Source organism: Anser anser, assembly GCF_964211835.1.
Source record: "Anser anser genome assembly, chromosome: 3".
In the NCBI taxonomy this organism is placed as follows: Eukaryota; Metazoa; Chordata; class Aves; order Anseriformes; family Anatidae; genus Anser; species Anser anser.
The window spans coordinates 76,223,233-76,247,715 of record NC_139722.1 but is presented as its reverse complement, the minus strand read 5'-3'; the positions used below and the strand labels follow the sequence as shown (position 1 = coordinate 76,247,715).

Genomic DNA, 24,483 nt, shown 5'->3' with positions numbered 1-24,483 from the left:
GAGTCTTTGGCTAAAGTCAAGGAAAATGACATCCACTGTTGTCTCCCAAACCAATCACCTAATGACAGAAAGTGATCACATTGGTCAGGCACAATTTGTCCTTCATAAACCCATCTCAACTGTTCTGAAATCAGCCACCTTTTGTGTACTTAGAAATGGCTGCCGTTATGACTTCTATCAAATTTCCCAGGGACTGAGGTGAGGCCAACCGGTCTGTAATTTCTTTTTCACCTTTTTAAAAGCTAGATGTAACATTTTCCTTTTTCAAGTCATCAGGAATAACCCTTAATCACCAAGACCTTTCAAAGAAGCCTGAGCAGGACCTTGTCAGTAAAGTCAGAGGTGAAGAATAAACAATACCTCATTTTTTTGGTCTTTTTTTAACCTTCATCACTAAGTCACCTACTCCATTCAGTAGCAGGCCCACATTTTCTTTGATCATCCTTTTGCTGATGTCCCACTTGCAAAAAAAAAAAACAAAAAACTGCTCGCTACCTTCACATCCCTTGCTATTTCCAGTTTCAGCCAAGCTTTAATGTTCCTTATACTGTTCCCGTATGTCTGTGCACCTTCCTTAAGTAATCCTCTGCAGCCCATCCTCACTCCCATCTTCCATGCGCTTTTTTACATTTGAGTTCAGCCAGGCGTTCTCCAGACAGCCAGTCTATCCTCCTGCTATGCCTACTCATTTTCTTGCCCAGTGGGAAAAACGCTTTTGAAAAGCAGACAGCTCTCCTGACCCCTCTAAGGCGCAGGGCAGCCTCCCATCGGATTTTGCCAAACAGATCTCTGAACAAGCTGTGGTTCACTTTCCTGAACCGCGAGGTTATTACTCTGCTATTTATCTTCTCTGCCCTCAGATCTTTTACTTGATCATCTCATAGTTACTGTAGCCAAGGTTAGCATTGGGTATTGCATCTGAGCAGTTCCTTATTCCTGGGCAGCAGATTTAGTGTACCCCCTTACCACGCACACATCCCCCCAAAATCCTGTCCAGCACTCAAGTAAAAAATGTCCTTGACACCATCCAGGAGTCTCCTGGCTTGCTAGTTTCTTGTTATGTTGCTCTTCTGGCAATTTTGAGGTGGTTAAAAATCCCCATGAAAACCACAGCATGCAGTCAGGACACTTCTTTAAATTATTTAAGGAAGGCTTCATTCTCTTCCTTTTCTTGATCAAGCGGTCTGTAGCAGGTGCCTACCACAATATCCCCTTTGTTGACCTCCCCTTTATCCCTGGAAATAAGCTCTCAACAGGTCTGTCACATCTCCTATTCCATTTAGGCTCTGCATGTTCAAACTACCCATTTATGAAACCCTCTGTTTTTCTTTCCCACCTGCTGGCCAAACTTGTGTCCATCCCTTGTAGCATTCCAATAGTGCAACCCCACCATGTTCCTGTCATGCTGCGATGTCATAGCTTTGTGACTGCAGACTTCCCATTCCTTGTGTCTATTGCTGCACATTTGTTCACGAAGGAGAACTTGAGATGAGGCCCAGTCACTCCCGTATCCTTCAGCTGAGACCCAGGTCCTGCAGTCACTCTAGATCCCCTCCAATGTCTCCAGGTCTGCACAGGTGAGAAACAAGTTGTAGCCTGACAGCCTCAGCCTCTCAACAATGTACTAGAGATAGAATGGGGCAGGGAAAAATTCCCAAAACAACAGATCCGACTGGCAGGGGGGTGCCGTCAAACCCTTTGCAGAAGCAAGTCCCTGACTACTGCTACCTGTCACTTTCTCTAGCATCAGTGGCTCCAATGTCATGGCTAGGTGTATCCCTCAATAACTCACTCCAACTTGTTGCAAAGGCGCTACAGTTCTCCAAGTAAACATCTGCAGTTGGAGAAAAAGCTTCCTTGTTTAATCTCACACAAATCAGTCCTCCCCCTGCTTAAGCATTACCTCTGATCCTCCCCTCCTTACATGCATTGGGGGACTGGGGGTCCTTGCTTCTACGACGGCCACAAAGTACCTTTGGTTCCTGTTGGCCTTTCCTGATGCCACACAGCCTGCTCACCCAGCAGCTCAGGGACCTGCCCAGAGCACAACTCCTGCAGGTGCTGCTGCGGCCTCAACAACAGCCCCAGCCTCCAGGAAGAGCTCCAGTCACTTTGTGCAGGCTCCCCCCAAACAGCTACACCCTCCACAGGGCTGTGTCTGTGCTGAGGCCTCCAGTACGCTGGGGCAGTTGCTCTGGCTAGCACTAGGCACCGTAGTATGTGCCTTGTCACCATTGTCACTGTGTCAGCTGTAGCAGTCTTGAGCACTGCCTATGGCCTCACCGTTTACCCTTTCACCATCTCTTGTACTGCTATTTGCACACGCTGGTCACAGCGGTCCCTAGGTGTTAAGCAGGAACACGAAGACGAGCCTGCTCTGCTCCCCACTGCTCGGCTTCTCAGCCTCAGGTCATGGTTGTGTACCTCCCACCTGGGACCAGCAGGCAGGCTGCTTCCCAGGCACCATGCGCTGATGCACACCTGCTTCGTCCCCATTAGATTTCCTGCTCTTTGCTCAACTCCTCACACTGCCTTTTGGTTCTCAGCTGTGGTTCATCAGTTCATAAGCATGAGGTCTGTCTACGTCTTTTCTCCTCCAGCGTGCTTACAAGGCTTTGAAAAGCTTTTCTGAGGAGCTTACAAAGCACTCTGTTCCCCTCAGTTGAGTGACACACTTTGTCAAAAAACCGCAACACTAAAAGCAAACGTACAGCTCAACGCACAAAACAAATGTTTTCCAAAGTAACCTTTTAATTATATGCTCAGCCTTGTTATGATCTCTCTATTGTTCCTCAGCTAGTATATGAAGACAGCGCCTGAAGATGGTTGTGTGCGAGTGAACGATGTTCCACCATCTTTCAGCTTATTTATTTATGGACCATTTTTCCCCTGAAAGCTACAAATTCAAGTGCCACAACAGACCTAGCTGACTGAGATGATTTATTTCGAGGCCCAGGAGACAGATTGTGGCCCTTTTTTGAACAAAAATATATATATTAATTTTGACCTCTGCAATATTAGAAAAAGAAAGAAGAGTAAATGATTTGGAAAAGTTGCACATAAATTTTGGAACTAAGTCTTTATGGACTTATTAGAAAGTGATACGTTGTACACTCAAGAACAGCTATGTATTTTTCCTGTTCTGTATTTTAAAATAACAGCTGCAACTGCTTTTAGCACCTCAGTAGTCCCCAAAACAGACTATGTATGGAAGAGGTCTTATTTTTTCTTCATTTTTATTAGAATTTAGTACTGTTCATGATATATGAACAAAGGAACTGACACTTTCAGTGTTCACTGCAGTTCTCTTGGAGGTTCAACCTATGGTGACTCAATGATCTTGAATAGACAAGTTCCTTTTTTTCTTTTTTTTTTGGGTAGAAATCAATACAGTCATGTTGCAAGTTATGTTTTGCAATATGCCATTACAACTGGTCTGTAGAGGATTTTGCTTTAGGATGAATGAAATCCCAAGTCTACCAAAACTGCACCTCTTGCGATACAATTCCTATTTGGCCTTAGCTTACAAAAACACCAAACCAAAAAGACCTATCAAAAAAAATATATTAAAAAAAATGCATTTGGCATTTCTGAAATGAACAGTAAGCTCTGTAGTCAGCAAGCAAGCTCTGTAGCTGAGATTCAATTCCTGCAGCCCAGGCAATGCTAAAAACAGAAGTTTAAGTTAGCTCTTAGCTAACCAAGTCATCCAAGAATGCATTATTTCCTGGAGAGAAGGCTGGGTTTTCCTAAAATGCAAACAAAGAAGAAAAACCTCATTTATCATTAGCACCCAATTCACCCGTCAGTAACAGAAGTATTGTCAGTTTTCTGAACAGCTAGATATATAGCCTGAATAAGGACTATATTGCCAAAACAGCCCACAGCTAAGAAAGGGGAAACAGTCATTTATGAGGAAATATTTGATCAGATGCACTGCAGTTTCTCATTTGCTTAAAAATAATAATAAAAAAATGAAGTGGAACACATAAACTTCACTGCAAAAAACTGAGACAGGCATAGCAGACATAGTTGGTTTTTTTTTGTTTTTTTTTTTTCTATGCTGTCAGCAACAGCACAGTCATATAAACAATATGGGACTGTCAACTATAGCTTAGGCCTGAGTTTTTTTACTCCTGGAAATCCTAGGATTAGTTACAGAAATTACAATGTATGAGTGTTTCACAGTGCATGCTTCTGAACAGACGTAATTTGTCAGTCATTATTAAGAAACTCAGTTGAACTAATAATGGTAAAGAATATGAAACGTTGTTGATCAAGATTGTATTTTTTGCCCCGCCCCCCCCCCCCCCCCCGCTGAATCATAAACCATCTGACAACTCAGACTGATACCCAATAACCCTATTCAGTCTGGCATTAATCAGACTTTATGAATCACCATGAGGAATTTGCAGGATAGTTTGGGCTTAAAAGAAACCCAAGCATACACACATTCTCAACTGCAGTCTACACTGACTCTGAGAAGAAGAAAAAATCTTCCAGAAAACATCCAAAACCACAGGGCTTCCCAAATTTCCTAAACATTAATATTTTTGATTCAAGAAGTCTCAAAAATACAACTTAGCCAGCACAACAGCTTTATTTTGCAACTTGAAGTATTATACACAATTCAGTAAAATCCCACAGGAGGAACAGCACAGAGACTTACCACCTTTTGGCATTTCCTAATTGAGAGCCAAAGTGCAAGGTCTCCAATTAGCTCCCAAGGTAAGAGAACAACACACTGATGTTAACAAAAGTCATGTTAACATTTAAAATATTAATTAGTTATTTAAAGGCCACATCTTCAAATGCAATTAGAAATCATTTAATAAAATTTTAGCTTCTTTTGGTATGACAAACTGCTAGATATCCTACAGCTAACAGGTAACAGTATCATGTTTTCCCAAGACATGTAAAAACACAAATAGCACTGTCTCTACATTATTTCATATACCTTAAAAACGAATGCCAGAAATCAATTGTTCCCAAGTGTTTGAGTGGAATTTTACATCCTTCAGACATGCTGTTACTCTCCTTAAAAAAAGATCAAACAGAAACGACCTTTTTACATGTAGTATCTTGAGGCACAGGTTCCCCCAAAGTTTAAGTAAATTTTACACAGGGTGTACCATTTTTTTACAAAATCGCTGTTATTTGAAGTCTATGAGTCTATGGCACATTGATTTTTTGGGGTTAAAAAAAATTCTCCTCAGCTGCTACAGCATGGCACAAAGTTAGAAGTTAACATGGTGACTAAATATTCTGATGCTTTTTGCTGGCTTATTTTGGGGCGCACATAAATAAAAGGCACGCTTTTCCCTCCTCCTCTCATTATTTATGTACTGTACAAGCCTAACTTTCCAGCACTGCTCCATGCCTGCTGGCCCAGTGCGAGAAAGATCCAAGTCAGCATCCAAAACTAGTAGCAGCTCTACATGCTTAACCAATGGCTTTAGGTCAGCATGCTACTTCTGAGGTGGCCATTGAGAGGCCAATGGTTTTCCTGAAAAAAAATAAAAAAAATTTACAAAGTCTAAAAAAATGATTAAGTTATTTATATTCATGTACATGTATATTTTCCAAATGTGTCCACAATGTTCAGAAAGTGCACATTTTGAAGTCTAGTTTCAGTATTTTAAATGTCCATGACCTATATATTATAGCAGCGCCATGCACAATAGTATCGTTAAGGAACTGTCAACATTTCCATGACTGACCCTGTTTTGCAAGACTACAATGAAAATACAGAAATTTGCTCTTAGCTAGACCTTAGTGTCAATAACGTCTTCGGTATCGTATTTTTAACTTTTTGGATTTACTTCTGTACAGCAGTTAGAATCTGAAAAATAGACAGTTAGTGGTTTCACTTTTTTGGCGCTCATTTTCGTACAAGGATTTTCAAGAATGAAAGTGTGCTTACAGCAAAGGAAGAGCCCTCAATAACAAAAGCTCCACAAATCATTACCACACTATTAAAAAGAAAACAAAAAAAAATCAGGAAGATTTAGTTAATGATTTGTGGATCCTTACAGAATTACTTTTCATGATTTAGTGACCAGTAACATTGGTGAAATTATTGTACATAAGAACAGCTTAGGTCTAGCCATCAATGGTCTGACAAACGTATTTAAACAAGAATATTTGGAGTTAAGACTAGTACTAAATTTAGATTTGAGAGTTCATATATGCTTTACTTGATATGCCTTTAAAAAAAGGTCTGACTTTCAGAAAAGTCTGAAAAACTGTAGTCTGGAGCAACTAGGTATTGTGGCTAGATTTACCATAAATATATGACATGCTGACTCGAAAAAACTGCGTTAAAACTACCAGAAGTTTGAAGCACTACCTCTGAAGGTTCTTGCTTTGGTTACCTCTAAAACAAAAAAAAGAAAAAAAAAAAGAAAAAAAATCAGACTGTTACAATAACAGTGCAAGTTTGTTATACAGCCACTTGCCTCTGTGCATATGTTCTCTGATGCATTGTTTTTTATTATGCCCACTGCCAGCAATGGACATTCTTCTTGGAAAATCCAACTCCTGTTGTAATAGGTTTGGCTGAACCAAATGAAGAAAATAATTCGAATATCAGACTCAAATGGGAACACGGTTTCATCTAGTTCTGGTTAAGAATATTTAAAAGCCCTCTCCACCTACAGTCTTTTTGTAACAAGGCACAAATAGGGAGTGGACATTCCAGCAAAAGTGATTGTCTGAAATTAACAGTCCACAGCGGTCTTCTAGTCCAGCACAATGAAACATTTTTGCTGTCCAGTCTATGCCACATCTTCTAGATAATCTGCAACATCACTTAATTGAGAAATGGTGTGGTCTTGTGTGATGTCTTCAAGCTAGAAAAATCAATGAAATCACAAACTCAGAAAGCACAGAAAAAACAAGCATTATTTCATATAGTCCTTCGTACATCACCCCATCCTCTTGGCCTCAAGCTCTTTCATTGGGACTTTAACACCTTCAGGAGGTGCTTAGATAGATCTCGAGATAAAGGGATAAGGCATTCCTATGCTGGATACTAACTCAGCCTCAAATCCATTTTACTTGCCTTGAAATAGAGTGGGTTGTGCTACTGAACAATTTTGTTGTTGTATTTGTTTTGGTTTGTTTGTTTTTAAGTCAGTATAGTATCTAACATGATAGGAATACTAGGTATAAAAATACAGAGTATAATAGATGATACAACTTCAGCACATAACTTTGGAACATAAAACAGTACATTCCGTCACAGGGGATTAAAAATTAAAAACACAAGATCAGAAGAGTGTAAAGAAGAAAAAAAATTAAAAGCATCATACTTTATCACTGGCATTCAAGTCTTCTGTTTCAACAGAAATTTCATCTATTTCTTCGCCAATACTGATATCACTTTTCTCTGAGCGATGGCTAGTACTAGAAAGAAAACCATGAACAGAATTAAAACTTCCTTTTAAAACATCCAAGCACTACATTCACCTTCATATAATTTATACTTGCCATTTGATTTCGATTTCACTCCTTAGCAAGTTAAATATGAAGTTATTAAAAAAAACCAACAAAACGTAATAATCAGAGTCCTTCTACCTAGATGAAGCCATGATAAATACTGGCTTAAGCCTGTAATCCTGCAGTTTACAACAATAATATCTTTGCATTAGAAGGATGAAGCTCTTAAATATTTATAACTGACTATTCATAATATTTTATTTTATACTGGAATAATTCAGCATGTACCCTATTAATTCCCTAATATGATTAATCTAAATGTTAAAACATTGCCAAGTGCATGGTTCAAGAAAAGAACTTCCATTAAAAAAGCAACTTAACATTAGAGAGCATCTTAAAGTTAGCACCTGGCTTTTAGGTTTATTTTTAACTGAAATTTAAAGGAGTTCAGAGATACTGGCAGAGTCCATCAATCGTGACTGGCTGAAATATTATGGAAATAATGTAAATATATCAATGGATACGTTTATAATGTTTGAAATATTAAGCTACTGCAATAACATCCTTCTCTTACCTGTTGAAGTCATCAGCATAGTCATCGTCATCTCCATTTCCTAAAGAATTTTTAAAGGGTATTAATCAAACGAGTTTTCTTTTTCATAAAATGCAAAAGAAGAATCTGTTCCTGCACCAAGACACACATTTTCATGGCCAGCAATAGTGGGAATACATCAAACTACTTATGCAGATTAGGAAGAGAAGTTGAGTTTATGTTTGTGATTAATCTCAATCTCTTTCACACTGAAATAATGTTTTGAAATCAAACATGAATTTTCAGAATACTGACAGCATTGCTGAAGACAAAATTTAAACACTTAGCAGCTCTGTTTGGAGACGATTGATATTTCTTGCATCACATCTAATTGCTGCTGCTAAAGCCTACAGGACAACTTTCAATAGGTGTGGAGGGCAAGTAAGTATGCCACTGAAAAACAGCAAGACTTGTCTGGCTACTTTTTTTTTTTTTTTAAACAGATGTAAAATCCTTCTTTTATTAGAAACCGAGACACTTGATATTAGCAAATCTATGCATGGAATGAATCAAACTTTTGCTGCATGGGTGAAACTGATTTGCACACAAAACTCAAGTTTTCATTTCTCTGTATTCCTTCAGATGGGATCTTGCTCCTAATTCCAGCAAGTCTCACAACGGTGTTCAACAGAATAACAGAAGCTGAAAATCGTAGTTCAATATGTGTATTTCAGTTTCTCAGATTCCTCTAAGAAGCTGTGCCAGAACTTAGGGTTAGAAATATCAGAGCTTGTGTTGCTGCTACTTGCCTAATTCTAAAGATCCCAGTTTTGCATTCACCAACCGCAGGTCTTTCAAAACGGAATTTCTATTCAAATCTGTAAAAAAACGAATCCATTTATAACAGAAATTTGGCTTGTGACTCTAATAAGTTCCCACTTAAACTTACCCATCAACCATTTATAGAAAGTGGTCTTTTATAATAACCTTATATAATTTTTATATATATATAATATAGCATGACAATATTGCATTCAATTTTCAGGTTTGAACTGTGCTAATGTTTAAAGACATGAGCAACAAACACAGACAATATCCCAGTATTCAGGAGCAGGTTTTACAAATACCCTTAAGTGTCTCCAAAGAACTTGTGCAAATAACAGTAGTAGAAAGGACTAAAGTAGTTTCAGTTAAAAATGAGCCATAGGATTTTATACTCCTGAAAACTATTTTACACAAAAAAAGAGTGCTGATAAATTTTGCTCTACTATGCTGCCATTGGGGAGCATTACATAAACAGTATGCCATCACTCGGTGAAATAAGCATGACTGTAAAGCATGTTACAGCCAGGAGGGGGCCACATAAAGGCAACTTACATCGTATTTGTATCTCAATGTACAGACCATTCAGTGTGTTATGGGAAATATCTCCTACATTCATCAAAACACAAAACCACACAAAAGCTTACCATCAGGCTCCTTTAGCAAAGGTGCACCAGTCAGGGAACTTAACCCACTTTTCAAAGGCGGTGCATCAGAAAGGGATGCTAGACTTCCTGCTTTATTGGATTCAGTTTTCCTAAAACAAACCAAACAAACAAGTATTCCAGACTGCTGCAAAATGCATACAGAGACTTTCTCCTTGCAAAGACTTCTACCTGATTTCTTTCATCATAGACAGGCCTCCTGCACCTATATCAGCATCACCATTTATATCTTTCTATCAAGGAGCCTTTTATTACCCCCATGGATAAACACAGCCAAAACAAGAAAGATTCAAATGTAAATCAGTATTTAAATCAGCTTGTTTTACAATGAAAATATTAGGTCTAATAAAACTATTAATCCCAACAGCAATCAGTCCACAGAATGAAAACCCTCTCAGTTACGGCGAGATGGATCTCATCACCATCAGTTAAAGTTTACTTGGTTATTACTCATTCCATTCATATATTCGAAGTGCCAAGTTCAAATAGTTCTTAAAAATAAGGAATAAAGAAACACTATTATTAAAAATGAGATCAATATTTTCACATTTAGTATTACCAGAACTCTTATTCTGATTGTATTGCTATTAAGAATGAACAATATCATTTAAACTGTTCATTATACCTAGACGACCAAAATATCATGTATTTTACCACTTAAATTTTGAACAACAGGTCAGAGACCTACGGCAAGTGAAAATCTGTTATTCAGTAGACTGTGACTCTACTACAGACATAATCTGAAAATCATTTTTTCTGTAGGAAGTTTCTCCACTAAGAAAATCCCTATTTTAATCAATAAATAAGAGTCATTTTCTTGTATGGGTCTTTTTAGTAGGCACTGAAGAAAGATAGTCTACCCACAGAGTTAATTTGCCCTGTGATATGAAAATGCTTAAACAATTAGAAATGGGTATTACCCAGAAGATGTTCAGTCTTTTGTGCTTCTACCACCTGGCCACTGCATCAACAAATAACCTAAGACACACTTCTACCATGACCTGCAAATATAATAATTTGCAGTAATTCCTATTTTATTTTTAGTTCAGTAACAATCTCTGGTTCAATATCTGAAGGACTGAATTCCTTTAATAGTTCAGTTTAAAGACAAAGTTCAATTATTAGATATTTAATATTACAAATTATCATTTAAACCTGTTTTATGTCAATGCAACCACATGCTACAAAGGTTAGGTTTTGGTTAACAGCTACTTAACCATGTTCTTGAATATGGAACCGTAAATGCACTCAAGATGCAATTTTAATCCTGCTATTTCCAATAAGAAAAAGAAAAGAACTACCATCATAGGGTTATTTGTAACACACAGTATTTTCCACAGAAAAATCACTGCTTTTTGAAAAAAAGAAATTCTGCTCTTTGTAGACATCCAACTATCCACGGCCAAAGGGAATGGCAGAAAGATGCAACAGGGGAGGGTCAGGCTGGGTGTTAGGACAAGGTTCTGCACTCAGAGGGTGGTCGGGCACTGGGACAGGCTCCCCAGGGCAGTGGGCATGGCAGCGAGCCTACTGGAGTTCAAGAAGCGTTTGGGCAATGCTCTCAGACATCTGGTCTTATTTTTGGGTGGTCCTGTGTGGAGACGGGCGTTGGACTTTATGATCCTTGTAGGTTCCTTTCTGCTCAGGATATTCTATGATTCTAACTACAAATGAATTATCAATGATCTTTCTCAAAGAGTCCATTCATTTATTGGAAAGAAACCTAGCTTACCTAGCATGACTACTTCGTAATGTACCAAAATGATTCTGTTTCAAGGGTAAATATCCACTTTGTCACTAATACAAAAAGGTTTATACTGTTCTGCCCACTATCAGTGTAGCCTGGGAAAAAGTGAACTTGAGGAGAACTACTGTGAAACGGACTTGCAAATGTTTCTGCAGCCTCTTCTGGTAACCTCTACCATGCTAGGACAATCTTCCAATTGTTAGAACAATCCTCCAGTTACTCAAGCACATCAAAAGAACACCATAAAATGATCTTCTAGCACTTCTCAATATAGTTAGCTAAACTAAGCTCCAAAAGAATCACAACTCTGATGTGATAATGCAAAGATAAACTGTACAGTTTTATAACAAAACAGTTGCACGGTTCAATCGCTAGCTCTTCTTTCAAATGGTATTTTTCAGTAATCAGACAGCCACAGAAGACCAATAAAAAATGCCCTTCATAAACGTCTGCAAAATTGACATATGCAGGAAGAATAACAATTCGCTGAAAACAGATCTGCACACAAAAGGTGCTGCAGTGTGAAGAGGAAATCCTCAGCTGTGAGAAAACTTTACTTATGCTTACTGTTTACACATTCACCAGGTTTTTTGTACTCATTGCAAAGTTGTACAGATATCCAACACACCATCCCTCTCACTGTTCACTTCTTTCAGTGCTGGTCACAACTGCAACTCTGCTGCAAGAAGAAACATTGGCGCCTGTACCTCACACGTGTTCGTTCCGCCAAATAGCCTGGGGACATTATACAGCTTAACTGATGCACCTTAAAATGATAGAGGTTTTTCTCTCAGGTACATTCAAGAGATCACACTTGACACTCTGAATTTCAGAAACAAAATACTTCAGAACAGATCTGAACACTTGCACTTACTAAATGTGAATAATCAAACATCATCTAGCTCTTGAAGGTCTGCAAGAATATTGAGCGCAACAGAAACCTAAATCAAGTAGACAGTCCAAGTCACTTACCAGCCGTAAGTTCTTTCTGGCTTGGGTATAGGATCGTCAAAAAAAGAATCTCCCTCTTCATCATCTTCATCCATACCCGGGTCACTTTTTTCTTTGGTATTTAAGTCTTTGTTTTGCAACTGAGGATCTAGTTTTGTTTCATTAGGCAGAAAATGAATGCTTTTTTTGCTTGCTTCCCCTGATGAGACACTTGTATCACTTTGAGTGCTTTCAGCAACCTTGAAAGATAAAGAAAACAGACCTCACTGAAAGGAAAAGTAATTTCCCTTGAAGAAAACCCAAACAAACTTATTTCTTAAAATACTGTAAGCAGTTGCATAATGTATACCAACCGACATTGGTTATTTCAATTTTATTAGTACTCCTCTGCAATCATGAGAAATCATACAACAGAAACAAAGCTGTTTGTACCACTTTGCACCACCACAGACAGTGGTGTTTTTTCTTTTTTTTTTTTTACTCTTGCTGCCTTTAAAAAAATTTGTTCCACGCTCTGCATAGCTTTTCTATCTAGATGAGCTCTATTATAAGAGCAACTTATTTTGAAAGATGTCACTCATCAAATAAGGCAATCTACATGCATGCTGCTTCTTAAATTCCAGTTTTTAATTCTTTTTTTAAAATGTGAAAGTGAAGCTTTCTTAGTGTTATTTTGCAATTCCGCTATAAAAAATACTATTGAATTAAAGCCATCATCTTCAAAATAAATTAAACTCATGCAAATTACACCAGCTTAAAAACAAATAAATAAATAGATGTAGAAGGCTAAAGTAGTCAATTGAAAACATAGGCCATGGAAGTTGAAAAAGGCCTACCAAGATCATATTACCTCAGTCACAGAACCACGTTCAATTGCTGGCAGCAGCTCAGTTCTTCCAGAGCAAGAAGTAGTACTTACACCTGCAAGTGGTAGTTACAACTTTCTAATTCCCTGTCCCTGAGACACGGAATTGCTGAAAATTAAGAGTTTAGCGATACCCTGACCAGAGTAAAAGGGAAGTTACGTCCACTTTTCTCTTTTGGGCCCAGAGGGAGTGTGCTGCTGCTATCTTATCTGAGAAACTGGAAGCACAACAGTTGATCTTTGCCTGAATTCATATATCCTAAAGCTTTGCGAAAGGGAAATAACTACTTTCAAATTGTAGCGGTAAGCTAAGCGTGACTGAGCAATGCGTTCAATAAGCGTTCAATGAGCAATGTGCCTACTTTGGGTTTCAGTCTAATGTTGTTAGTAAGATAAATCAGAGTGTGGTTTCACACTTGCACTTAAACAAATATCATTCTTGCTGCTGCCAGGAGCTGTGGTCTTGGTCTCTTCTTACACAATCCCTTCTATGACACCTATTGGCTGCTGAGTCACAACCAGAGCCAATTCAGCTTAGATTTGCTGAAAATCCACCAGAAAATTTCAATTTTCCAACAGGAAACCTACATTGTTCAGCTAACTTTCATCTTGTTACAGCCGGGACTTGCTAAAATTTCTTCCTCCTGCATTATTTTTACCCCAAGTATGTTGCACAGGCATAATATTCTTCCATCCTGCTGCCAAGGAGTGAGAGAAACAGGAAAACTGAAGAACTGTAGTCCCATTAAGATATCCACTACTTATTCTTAGAGGTTAACTTGTCCAACCAAGAGCTGTTGCTGTTTTTTTGTTTGTTTTTAAACCCGATATCGATACAGAAACCAACTGTTGCCTCTTTCTGAGCGAAGTTATTTTCACCGAGGATTTGTGAATATATCATGAACAGCATTTTGAGCACATTTGTCTGTCTCCCACTTCAATGGGACTATGATTCGCTTGGGAAAGAACATGCGTATATAGAGTATAAAAAGCACTATCATAAATTCCAACTTGTTGGAACTAATATTCTACTTGAAAACTCATCACATCAGAATCAGAACGAGCATGTAAATTAAAATGTTCTGATCACCACCTCAGCTGCTGCTGCATGCCAAAATGTTGGGCCTACTCTGTAAGAAGCCTGGATCCATTCTTTTTGCTGCTTAGAAACAACCTGCATATTATTTCTTCCTCTAAAGGAAGGTCTAAAACATTGGCTAGCATATTCTCTTTTCGCGCATTTTACCTGCTCAGCCACCTAATCCAAACACTTCTTCCATTTACAAAATCCTTAGCATCTGAGCACAGAAATAAAATAATAATAGTAGAGAGAAATGGAGAAAAATCCACTGATCATTTAAGTGAATGCAATTGTATCTGGAGTTCCATATGAGTCCTAACTTCCACTTCTCCTGTACGCTACGTAGCTTTTTCATTCTATTTAAATAATCTTACCTTACTTGGTATGGGGTGTGTATTTGATCTTCCATCTGATGATTTTGACGTGGAGCACAGGCTATCACTTAGAACTGGAGCAATCTAAAACGTTTCACACAAATACTTACTAAAATATATTGGTTCATGCCTAATACCATCATATCATAAGCAAGCTGTGACACTATGCTGCTGTGTTAGGAAGTCTACAACAACTGCTTCTAAATTTAAGCTTTGGTTAATGTACCAACTGCATCTCGGGTACACAGGATTTTCTTTCAAACCACAATCACTACAGACACTAATAAAATGCTATTGGTTGGATTTCATTCATTTAATTAACAACTTATTATTATACTACATTAAAATATTACTCTCACTGCTATCAGCTAATTCAATACTTCCATATATTTAATTTTAAAATTATATATTTGTCTTAAAAAGAGCTATAAAGCTTTGGCAAAACCAATTCTTATCTCAATAAGACCTGAAAAGTCTAGAAGTACACCAAAGATAAAAAATATATAACAGAGATGTTAACTAAAGATGTTATCTAACCACACAAGAAATAAGAAAAATAGTGGCAAAATGCTTTGCATAATTTTTCCAGATTCACTCTGTGCTAGTATGTTGCTGCAGAATATTAGTTAAAAGGTGGTATTAGAAGTAACAGAACAGTGGTAGTCATCTTGCAGCATTGGTTTCTGCTATAAGCTATGTTGGAAGCTTTTCCTGTTATACTAACCATACAGTAAAGACTTGAAACAATTTAATACAATGTTAACCAAGTGCTCTTAATTTCATTTTTTTTAAATTGAAATGAAAATAAAGTATTATGAGAAAAAAAAGAAATTACACATTTTAACTACTTACTTCTCCACTGCCTGAAATCTTTTTCTGCTGACATTTTTTAACAACCTCCAACAACAAGGGACCACCCACACTACCTTCGGCTTCTGTAATTCCCAGATCTCGAGCTAAGTTTTCTCGACCATCCAGGCCATTTAACTGGGGAAAAAATAAAATAAAATAACTCACAACACAGAAAAAACTGTCTGAAAACACAACACATATTTTGTAGTAACTCCTAAAGCTTTTTGGTCTTATTTAAAACAGCAATAATCTGACTAATCAGTCATTATTTAAGACTTCCTGTTGTATGTGGAATAGAGTAATAATAGCCTATATAAATCATTTACTTCTGATCTGTACGTGAATTTATGACTGACCATCCAAAGTTGTTTTAGATACAAAAACACCAGCCAAGCACACTGAAACATGGAGGATAAGAAGACAATGCAATACACTGCTCAGAGACAGGGACTAATACAGGAAAGTAAAGTATTTCAGAATTATACACAGAAGTCTTGGCCAACTTGCTTAACTTTGGCCAAGTTTCAGAAATGCATTGCAACAGCTGAAGATGATGCTTTTATTGGAAAAAGAAAGCATTTCAAAGAGCTTAAGATGCCTTCATGCTGCAAACAAAGCACTCCTCCCAACAGCAAGTAGCAGCATGAGAGAAAGCACGACTGTTTCTGTTTGGTAGCATGAATCTGAATCTTGGCACAGATGTGTCCTAATATAATAAATACAGCTAAAGATTATTTGGCAAAGAACAAGAGCGTATGGGATTTTATATGGTTAAGCCCTTAAAAAGATACATGGACTTCTGAGAAACAGCAAAATTATTTTTTAATTACAAAACCAGTTGATTTAAACTGTACTCAGTGCATTTCCCCAGTATTTTTTCCCTAAAACAATTAAATCAGTATCCAATTCAAATGACAAGAAAAGAAAATCACTGTTCAAATAAGAAGTCAATGAATGGATTTTATTTTTTTAAAATAAATTAACTATTTAAAGTGAAATTAAGAATAAAAACAAGCATTTGAAATGTTAAGAGAAATTCTTCAGTTAAACCACTGTTTCAAACCCAAAATTTATTACAAAAATGTTTATATCACAAAGAGACAATGAAACAAACATAACAGAAAAACTATCTCAGTATCAAAAACCTAAAAACAATCACTTTGTAAAAGTCCATTGTTTCAGTGAAATTTCTCTCAGAGTAGATTGCTGACATTAGTTTAACCTTCATGTAACAATATTAAGTTAATAATATGACATGGTGAGATTACCGACAAAAAACGTTGCTGAAGTATTCTGTCATATATACTCTTCTAGGGTTTCGCAAAAGTTTTTTAACTCAAACTTTACATATTGTCAAACATTGACTTTTGCAAGGCAATATTCATTCATATTGGCATGTTTTCCTGGGAAATCTATCTTTATGGCAATGTATACCTTTTGTAGACTAAGTATTAAAAATTTCTTAGACTAAACACAAGCTATTGGTTTAAACAAATCTACCATAACTTCCGCATTCATTGCCATGCACTCCAAACAATCAGCATATCGTACAAGCAAAAACAGTATATCTTACTGTGCTTGATTCAGGCTGAAAAACAGCCAGTGTAAAATCAAGATTGAAAAAACGTAGAAATTCTGCAACAAGACCTGCCACCAAGCGACCTAAAAAGTAAATGAGAGAGGTAAAAATACACCAGGCAGAAACAATTCTTACTTCAAAGATATAGCACGTATATGGCTTCAGGATGAACATCTATGTTGAATCAACACTTCTACAAATATCATTTAGACATTCAACAAGCTACCATCCCACAGTTGACTACACACAAGCTCACATCACATCCACTTCATAATTTGTGTGCTAATTCCCTAATTTCTAACTCAGCCGTTGTATCTGAATTATTTGAAGTCAGCAATACTGCAGGAACATAAAGAGATCGCTTATAAAACTCAGCCTTAAAGATTATTTTTTTAACTGTTCAGTGGCTTTAAAAACATCATTTTGCACTTCACCTGTATGTGTTCACTACTGTACCTCTACAGTCTGTTTTCATTGCTTACTGTCTAGAAGGGCTTTATTGAGATAGCAAAATCACAACTCAACATGAAATATTAACTTAAATGCATTAGTCACCTCAGTTAAAAATACAACTTCAGCAACATTAAAAATTCTAGATTGTATTCTATTCTGAAGTGAGTAGTAATGCATTTATTTCACAGGAATAAACGCATACTTTACAGCATCAAGATAGTATTGTTAATAAAAGATTTAATCCTTTGTTCGCTGTTTTATTATTTTGAGATGCATAGTAATCAAAGAACTTACCATCTTTTGTACTCAAAAAATTTTTCAAGCTTTCATTTACCAAAGGTGTTTTGTTCTGTCAAAAAGCAAAAACCAAATGGTAATTAACAATATCCTTGTACTACTAAAAAATTTCAAAAAATCACAGCAAGTGGGTGTTTTGGTGTATACTACTCCATATAACGCCTGTCACATGTAATACAACGTAACAAAATCTCCCTTTCTGTTGATTCTATCATCTCTTGATTTTACTATCTATAAGTTATTCTGATCAACTAGACAGAAGCAATATAAAAGCAGCAAAGACAGTTACTTAAAGCTATAGTTTTACAGTAAAGTCTACATGACAATTCCTATTTCTAAACATTGGGAAACACCCTGATGGTCCCTGCTTTGTTTTCTTTATGCTCTTATGCAATAATATATAATTTTCTCTTGATACGTTTCACAAATACAAAGTATTAAAGCTATTATTTCTAATTAAGAACTACATTAAGAACTGTCAGGAATGCTGAACTGAAAACACTTTTTAAAATTCTCTTACCTCCACTTTCTCTTGTTCTTCTAGTGCCAAAAAAACAGCTGCTCGCAACTCTGCCTGCCAAATAGAAGAAAAAAAATGGCATTTCCACAAGCACTGTTTTCCCTATGCAAATAGAATGCAAAGAGCTGGCAAGTATCTTAACATCTATTTGTTTCTCCTCAAGCAACTTGGCATTGATTGTAATCTACATCAGTGCAATTAAGACACTTAAGATTGCAGGCAATGTGACTTGAGGGTGAGAAAGTTTGAGAAAGTTTCCAAAGAAGCAATGGGGTGTGTGTATGTGGGGGGAGGATTTGATACAAGACTTCCTGAATTATTTCTTTGTGCTCAAAAAGATTCCAAATTACCTGTATTACCTCCTGTTACCTTTGTCTGAGAGTTAGAAATCCAGCTTTTTCAGGCAGCTTTGAAACACCTACCCTTAATTTACAATTCTTTCAGGAAAGACAAACAAATAGCTTATGATAATACATTTTAAAAAGTTAATGTTAAAATATACAAATTCCTATTATTTCTTGTCAGATCACACTCAAATAACCAGAATTTCTCAAGGAAAAGAACATGATTCCAGTCATTCAAATATTTCTGTACTGAGGTTTTGCCTGACTTTGAGGCAATGTCAAGGATCACAATTCTTCTAAAAAAAGCTTTGAATATTTAAGCTCAAGTCTTGCCTATCTTTTAAACACAACAGTTTCTCTGCTTCTTTCACTAAACATACTAAACGAACACATAAGTTATTACATTTGATTAAGTAGTTTACCACTTTAATCAACTCTTAGTCAGACATTTTTAAGCAGCCAGTAGATTACACTGCATCAAATATAAAGGACTGAGCTACTCCGTATGCCATTTTGGTCAAGAGCAAAGAAGAAGGAAGACCAATTTGCATAATTAAAATTAAGAACATTTTGAAGAGTGCCTAGGTTTCTTCATATATATTAGGAAAGGAAAGTCAACTTAAAAGTAAACCTCTTTGGACACCTTTCTAAAGGAAAAAGTCATGCAAAAAAAATTTTTGAAAGGTTTCTCAGAAGAGTAAAATGCTTATCAGTTGTGTGCAACGGTCATATACAGCAATTAATTTTTTTTCAGGTGCTGGTGTACAGCATCCAATCATCAAATAATCTTAGAAGCTAATAAATTTAATATTATTCTTACAAAATCAGTTTACATTTTACATTCTGACCAACAGCTAAAAAAAATGTTTATTTAATTTTATACTTTAATTTAAAAAAAATAATAAATTAACCTCAGAGGTCTGTAAATAGCCTGCTGGAGGTGCAAAACTCTCCTTCTGCAAGGCTGCATTCAACATTGTTAATAATAACGCATGCATAAGAACATGGTGCAGCTGAATATTGCTTAGGGCAGTGAATACCTGTAGCATAAGATTTCACATGGCAGAAGAATGCACTACAACTGAGATAACTGTTTATGGATCTTCCAGACAAAGTGCAGTGATGTGTTGCTGCCATCTGCTCCAGTGCTGTGAAATGACTCCAGAGATGCACAGGCTTGAACAACCTTTTGCACACATGAGATTTAGCAGCACGTGAGCACCCTCCTGCCTCACTTTCACTGTCGCCACTTCCTAACTCCAAAATAACTGTCACATACCTTGGGAGAAACAGTGTCATCTGCCTCTGTAGACCAAGCATAACATCAAGCTGTCTGAAGTGATCACCCCAGGCTAAAAGCCTGTAGCAGCCCATATCCAAAGCTGGTGCCAGACTGGACACAGCAAGTTTTATTACCTCTGTCCTGTCACTTCCCAGCTGCAAAGTCTGTGAGGTCCTCATCCCTAAGCAGGACCGGTAATTTCCATGACTGTTCTTTGTCTGCTTAAGTGACAAACCCTTCAACACAGCAGCCCTCCCTGGCTAAGCCAGATAAACTTGCTGGCAGTGTAACTGAAAAGATGAAGAATGCTGGAAAAAGAAAGACGGAGAACCCATACCACAGAGGAAGCAGTAAAAGCTTACAAGCCATAAACCCTAAATACGTGCAGCTACATTTATCACGTGCTTACTCTGTATGTCACATGCAGTCCTCATTCTCATACTCCTGAAGGCAGAATACATCCCCAAGGTTAAGAGGACCATCCTGACATTTAAAAGCTGAATTCCATTTCATCTGAAATCATTATAAATGGTCATATTTTATTTAACCTCTAAAAATAAAAAATAGATGTTAAAAAAAAAAAAAGTTTCCCCTTGAGTCAAAGAAATGACTTGATTTTATGATATAAATTGCTTTTTAAAAAACAGGCACAAAACAGGTGTATGGTAGTGTGCAGCATACTGACCTCAACACTTAATAATTCAAAGACATTTAAAAGCATTATGCTTTTAAAATACATGGAATGTATTTTTAAAATACATGGAAGAAAGATGAGAAAACAAATATGACAATTTAACTGACCTACACACGAGCAGTTAACAGCTCATTTAAAAAAAAAAAAAGTATTTTTATTTTCTCTTACAACACGGTATCTGCCAGCACCTCAACTGTCTAGGGTTTGAACCAAATTAGCAAGAACAGTATCAGCTGGCAAAAAAGGCATTACCAAACATATGATATTTGTATTGCTTTTTTCCCCTCATGTCTGTAGCAACAGCGAGTTCCCAAGATGCTGTAAAACTCAGGTGGCATAACTTAATTTTCCAGAAGGAAAGAGATTGAAAGATACAAACCAAAACAAAACAACAAAGCAATACAATAAGCAGCATAAAGGCTCTTCTTCCTTAGATTATGACCTAGTGAGAGGTGTCCCTAACCATGGCAATGGGGATGGAAATGGATGATCTTTAAGGTCCCTTCCAACCCAAACCATTTATGATTCTGTGATTTCACGACAACTTCTCTATAAGAATGATCACATGCACTTCAAGACTCATTTGATCATTCAAGATCATTTGTATATGTACAGCATGCATCACGCTTACAGCATCAGTGATTATTTTCACTGAAATACAAATATCCTGAATTATATATCTACAGAATTCATTAGGAAGCAGTCTTATTCATCAGATTCAGTCCATTAAGTGCTATGTATATATGCAGCACACATATGCACACACCGCGTGTGTATATACACACACACACTGCAGCTTAGAGAAGAGGCAGGAAATTCTCCACTGCAAGTGGCAAATATATTTACAAGTTTCCCAGCTTTCACAGCATGACTTCATTAAACACTCCAAGGCTTAAAGCCTAATGTAAAGAGACAAGCTCTGAACAGATTCAAAAAGTGGTCATACAACTGTTTTTTTTTTCTTTTCCAGCTAAATATTTTACATCTTTACCAATGTGCCCCCAAATTAATTCAAAAATAAGAAACTGATCAATTGTAATTCACTACAAAATCGTGTTGTATGAGAGAACAAAGGCACCGTAAGTTCTTTGCTAAAAATTACCCAGTCATTATGCGTTCCTAAATGTATATTGCGCTGACAGCCTGATACATTCTACCCACTGAAATCACTCCATTTTTATTCTAATCCTTTCCAAAGCTGTCTTTACCTGTAGGACCTCACAACAAGTCAGCTATACCTTGGTCATATAACTTTCTCTTTAATATATATAATTCAGCTGGACCTCAAATTTATTACAGTTAGCTTTCTAGCCTCATCCACCTTGAAAAAATGGCCCATGCTCATTCTGAAGTATTAAAATAAACAACTGTTTTGATAATATATAAATGTTCTCTCAGTTCTACAACATAATAAAATATACTGGCATATACATAGTAGATAAAGAAATACCACAGAGAATAACTTTAATTCAGTTTAACAAAAGGCAAATGACTTTTTATTTTTTTAAATGCATAGTATAACCTAAACTAAAAGCTAACCATTTAAGGAGACTCATTCACCATGAGTTCTTCTGGAAGACAATGCGCTCTTTGTCACGTACCAGCAGAACAATTTATCTAAGTCATTAATACTATCAACCAACAGACAGCCAACAAACTAGTATGTCAATTAAGGTTTACAATTAAGAAAAGAAAAAAAAAATCCCCGAATGAGCAGCATTAACCATAAGCCTACCAATTACTAAACAGTAACTCCCAGTATTAAAGAGAGAGATAATCTGGCAACTAGGAGGCAGATTGTATTTTTGTAAGTCATTTGCTAGCTTGCCTGGAGGGTAACGTACACCATATTGGATACTACACACTTTTAATATTAGAGAATAGTGAAGACTACAATAAAAAAATATTGACATGAAACTCAAGCTGTCAACAGTAGTTCAAAAACATGCATACTACACAAAGGCAGGAATTAGGTCATACTGAGCATGTGAGCTGTAGTTTCTTAATGGGCTTGTGCTTTTTTTTTTTTTTTTTTAAGTTGTTACTGGCATTTTATTATCACTATATTTCTATTGATTAACACCATACAAGAGATTTAACAGGTGGCCCAACAGGCCTGTTTTGGTACCTATCTAGAAAAAAAAAAAAGTCTCCCTACTCGAAACAGTTACATGAGCTAGCAAGTCGAGGGAGGTGACCGTCCGCCTCTACTTTGCTCTTAAGAGACCCCACCTGGAGCCCCGTGTTCAGCTCTGGAACCCCCAGCACAAGAAGGACATGGATGTATTAGAACGACTCCAGAGGAGGGCCATGAGGATGATCGGAGGGCTGGCTACGAGGACAGGTTGAGGGAGTTTGGGTTGTTCAGCCTGGAGAAGAAGAGAAGGCTCCGGGGAGACCAGAAAGAGGCCTTTCAGTACCTAAAGGGAGACTACAGGAAAACTGGGGAGGGACTCTTTGTCAGGGAGTATAGCGATAGGACAATGGGTGGCTTTAAACAAAAAGAGGGGAGGTTTAGATTAGATATTAGGAAGAAATTCTTCATCATGAGGGTGGTGAGGCACTGGAATAGGCTGTCCAGAGAAGCTGTGGATGCCCCATCCCTGAAAGTGTTCAAGGCCAGGCTGGATGGGGCTTTGGGCAACCTGGTCTGGTGGGAGGTGTCCCTGCCCACGGCAGGGGGCTGGAACTGGGTGGTCCTTAAGGTCCCTTCCAACCCAAATCATTCTATGGTTCTGTGACTATACATTTGAAATGCAGGAGCAAAAAAAGTTTAATAATCATGTTTTATTGAAAAGTATGACAACTAGTCAAATACTCAGTGGACTAAGTACGCACACCCAACAATACTCTCATTGCCATCCAACTATTTCAGTTGTTCAAATGTTCCTGATGGAACTTGAGGAATGGCCTCAAGTTGCACCAGGGGAGGTTCAGGTTGGAAATGAGGAGCCACTTTTTCTCAGAAAGAGCAGTCAGGCACGGGAACGGGTTGCCCAGGGAGGTGGTGGAGTCACCGTCCCTGGGGGTGTTTAAAGAAAGGTTGGACCTGGCTGGCGCTTAGGGACATGGTTTGGCGGGTGCCATTGGTAGTAGGGTGATGGTTGGACGGGGTGATCTTGAAAGTCTTTTCCAACCTAAATCATTCTATGATCAATGAAGCGGAGAGAAACCCTCTAGACCCCATCCAACACAACTAGGCGGCAGATTATTTCCAGCGGGTTTGGCAGCAGCAGGAGAGCAACCAGAGAGCTCCAGCGCCCACGCCGTACCCACGAGCACGACAGGGCACAGGCTCCGGGCTCCCCACAGCGGTGGTCCTGAGCTCCCCACCCGAGCTGGGCTCCTCGCGGCTCCTGCTGCGGCCGGGCAGACTCCTGCGGCCCCGGGCCTCCCCTCCCGGCCGGACCCGGCTCCGGGCCGAGCGGCCGGGGAGCTCCGCGGCGGGAGCAGGCGGCACCGCGGGGCCGTAGGGTCGAGAGCCGGCCGCAGCCCGTGCGGCCGCAGCCCCCCCCGCACGGCGGCGGGGAGCCCCCTGCTCCCACCTTGATTTTGTTGAGCACCCCGCTGCTCTCCAGCGTCTGCACCAGCAGGTCCCGCAGCTCCGTGTCCTCCTCCGCCGCCGCCGCCGCCATCTTGTTTCTCCCTGACAACCGCCCAAACCGCGCTAGCGGCGGGACGCGGCCCGCAGATTCGCCTCCGCCGCCGGGGGGGGAGGTGCCGGAGCCGGCGGCGGGCCCGGGAGGGAAGGAGGCGCGGGGGGACGGGGCCGCCCTCGGCGGCAGCCCCACAGGGGACGCAGCGGGACTGCGGCCGCCCGGAGCCCCTGCGGCCGCAGCGCCTCGGAAACTGCGGCGGCGAACGGGCAGCGAGGGGCGGGCGGGAAGTTCAAAGCGGGCGGCGGCGGTAACGGCTGGGGCGGTAACGGCTGCTCCCTCAGGAGCTGCCGGGACCCAGGGAGGGCGGAGGGGCCGAGCGAGGGGCT

General features: G+C 38.6%; 1 protein-coding gene across 1 annotated transcript; it reads right to left on the bottom strand.

Moving 5' to 3' along the window:
• Window positions 1-4,581: 4,581 nt before the first annotated feature.
• CEP43 (centrosomal protein 43) lies at window positions 4,582-24,472 on the bottom strand. Its single transcript, XM_083831016.1, has 12 exons — window positions 24,044-24,472; window positions 18,179-18,232; window positions 17,656-17,710; window positions 16,903-16,991; window positions 15,330-15,464; window positions 14,478-14,561; window positions 12,179-12,396; window positions 9,442-9,551; window positions 8,782-8,850; window positions 8,015-8,054; window positions 7,314-7,407; window positions 4,582-6,851 (listed from the first exon to the last, which is right to left on the bottom strand). Exons 1-12 carry the CDS (start codon window positions 24,131-24,133, stop codon window positions 6,777-6,779), a joined length of 1,113 nt encoding a protein of 370 aa, XP_083687142.1. The 5' UTR covers window positions 24,134-24,472; the 3' UTR covers window positions 4,582-6,776.
• Between the last annotated feature and the right edge of the window lie 11 nt (window positions 24,473-24,483).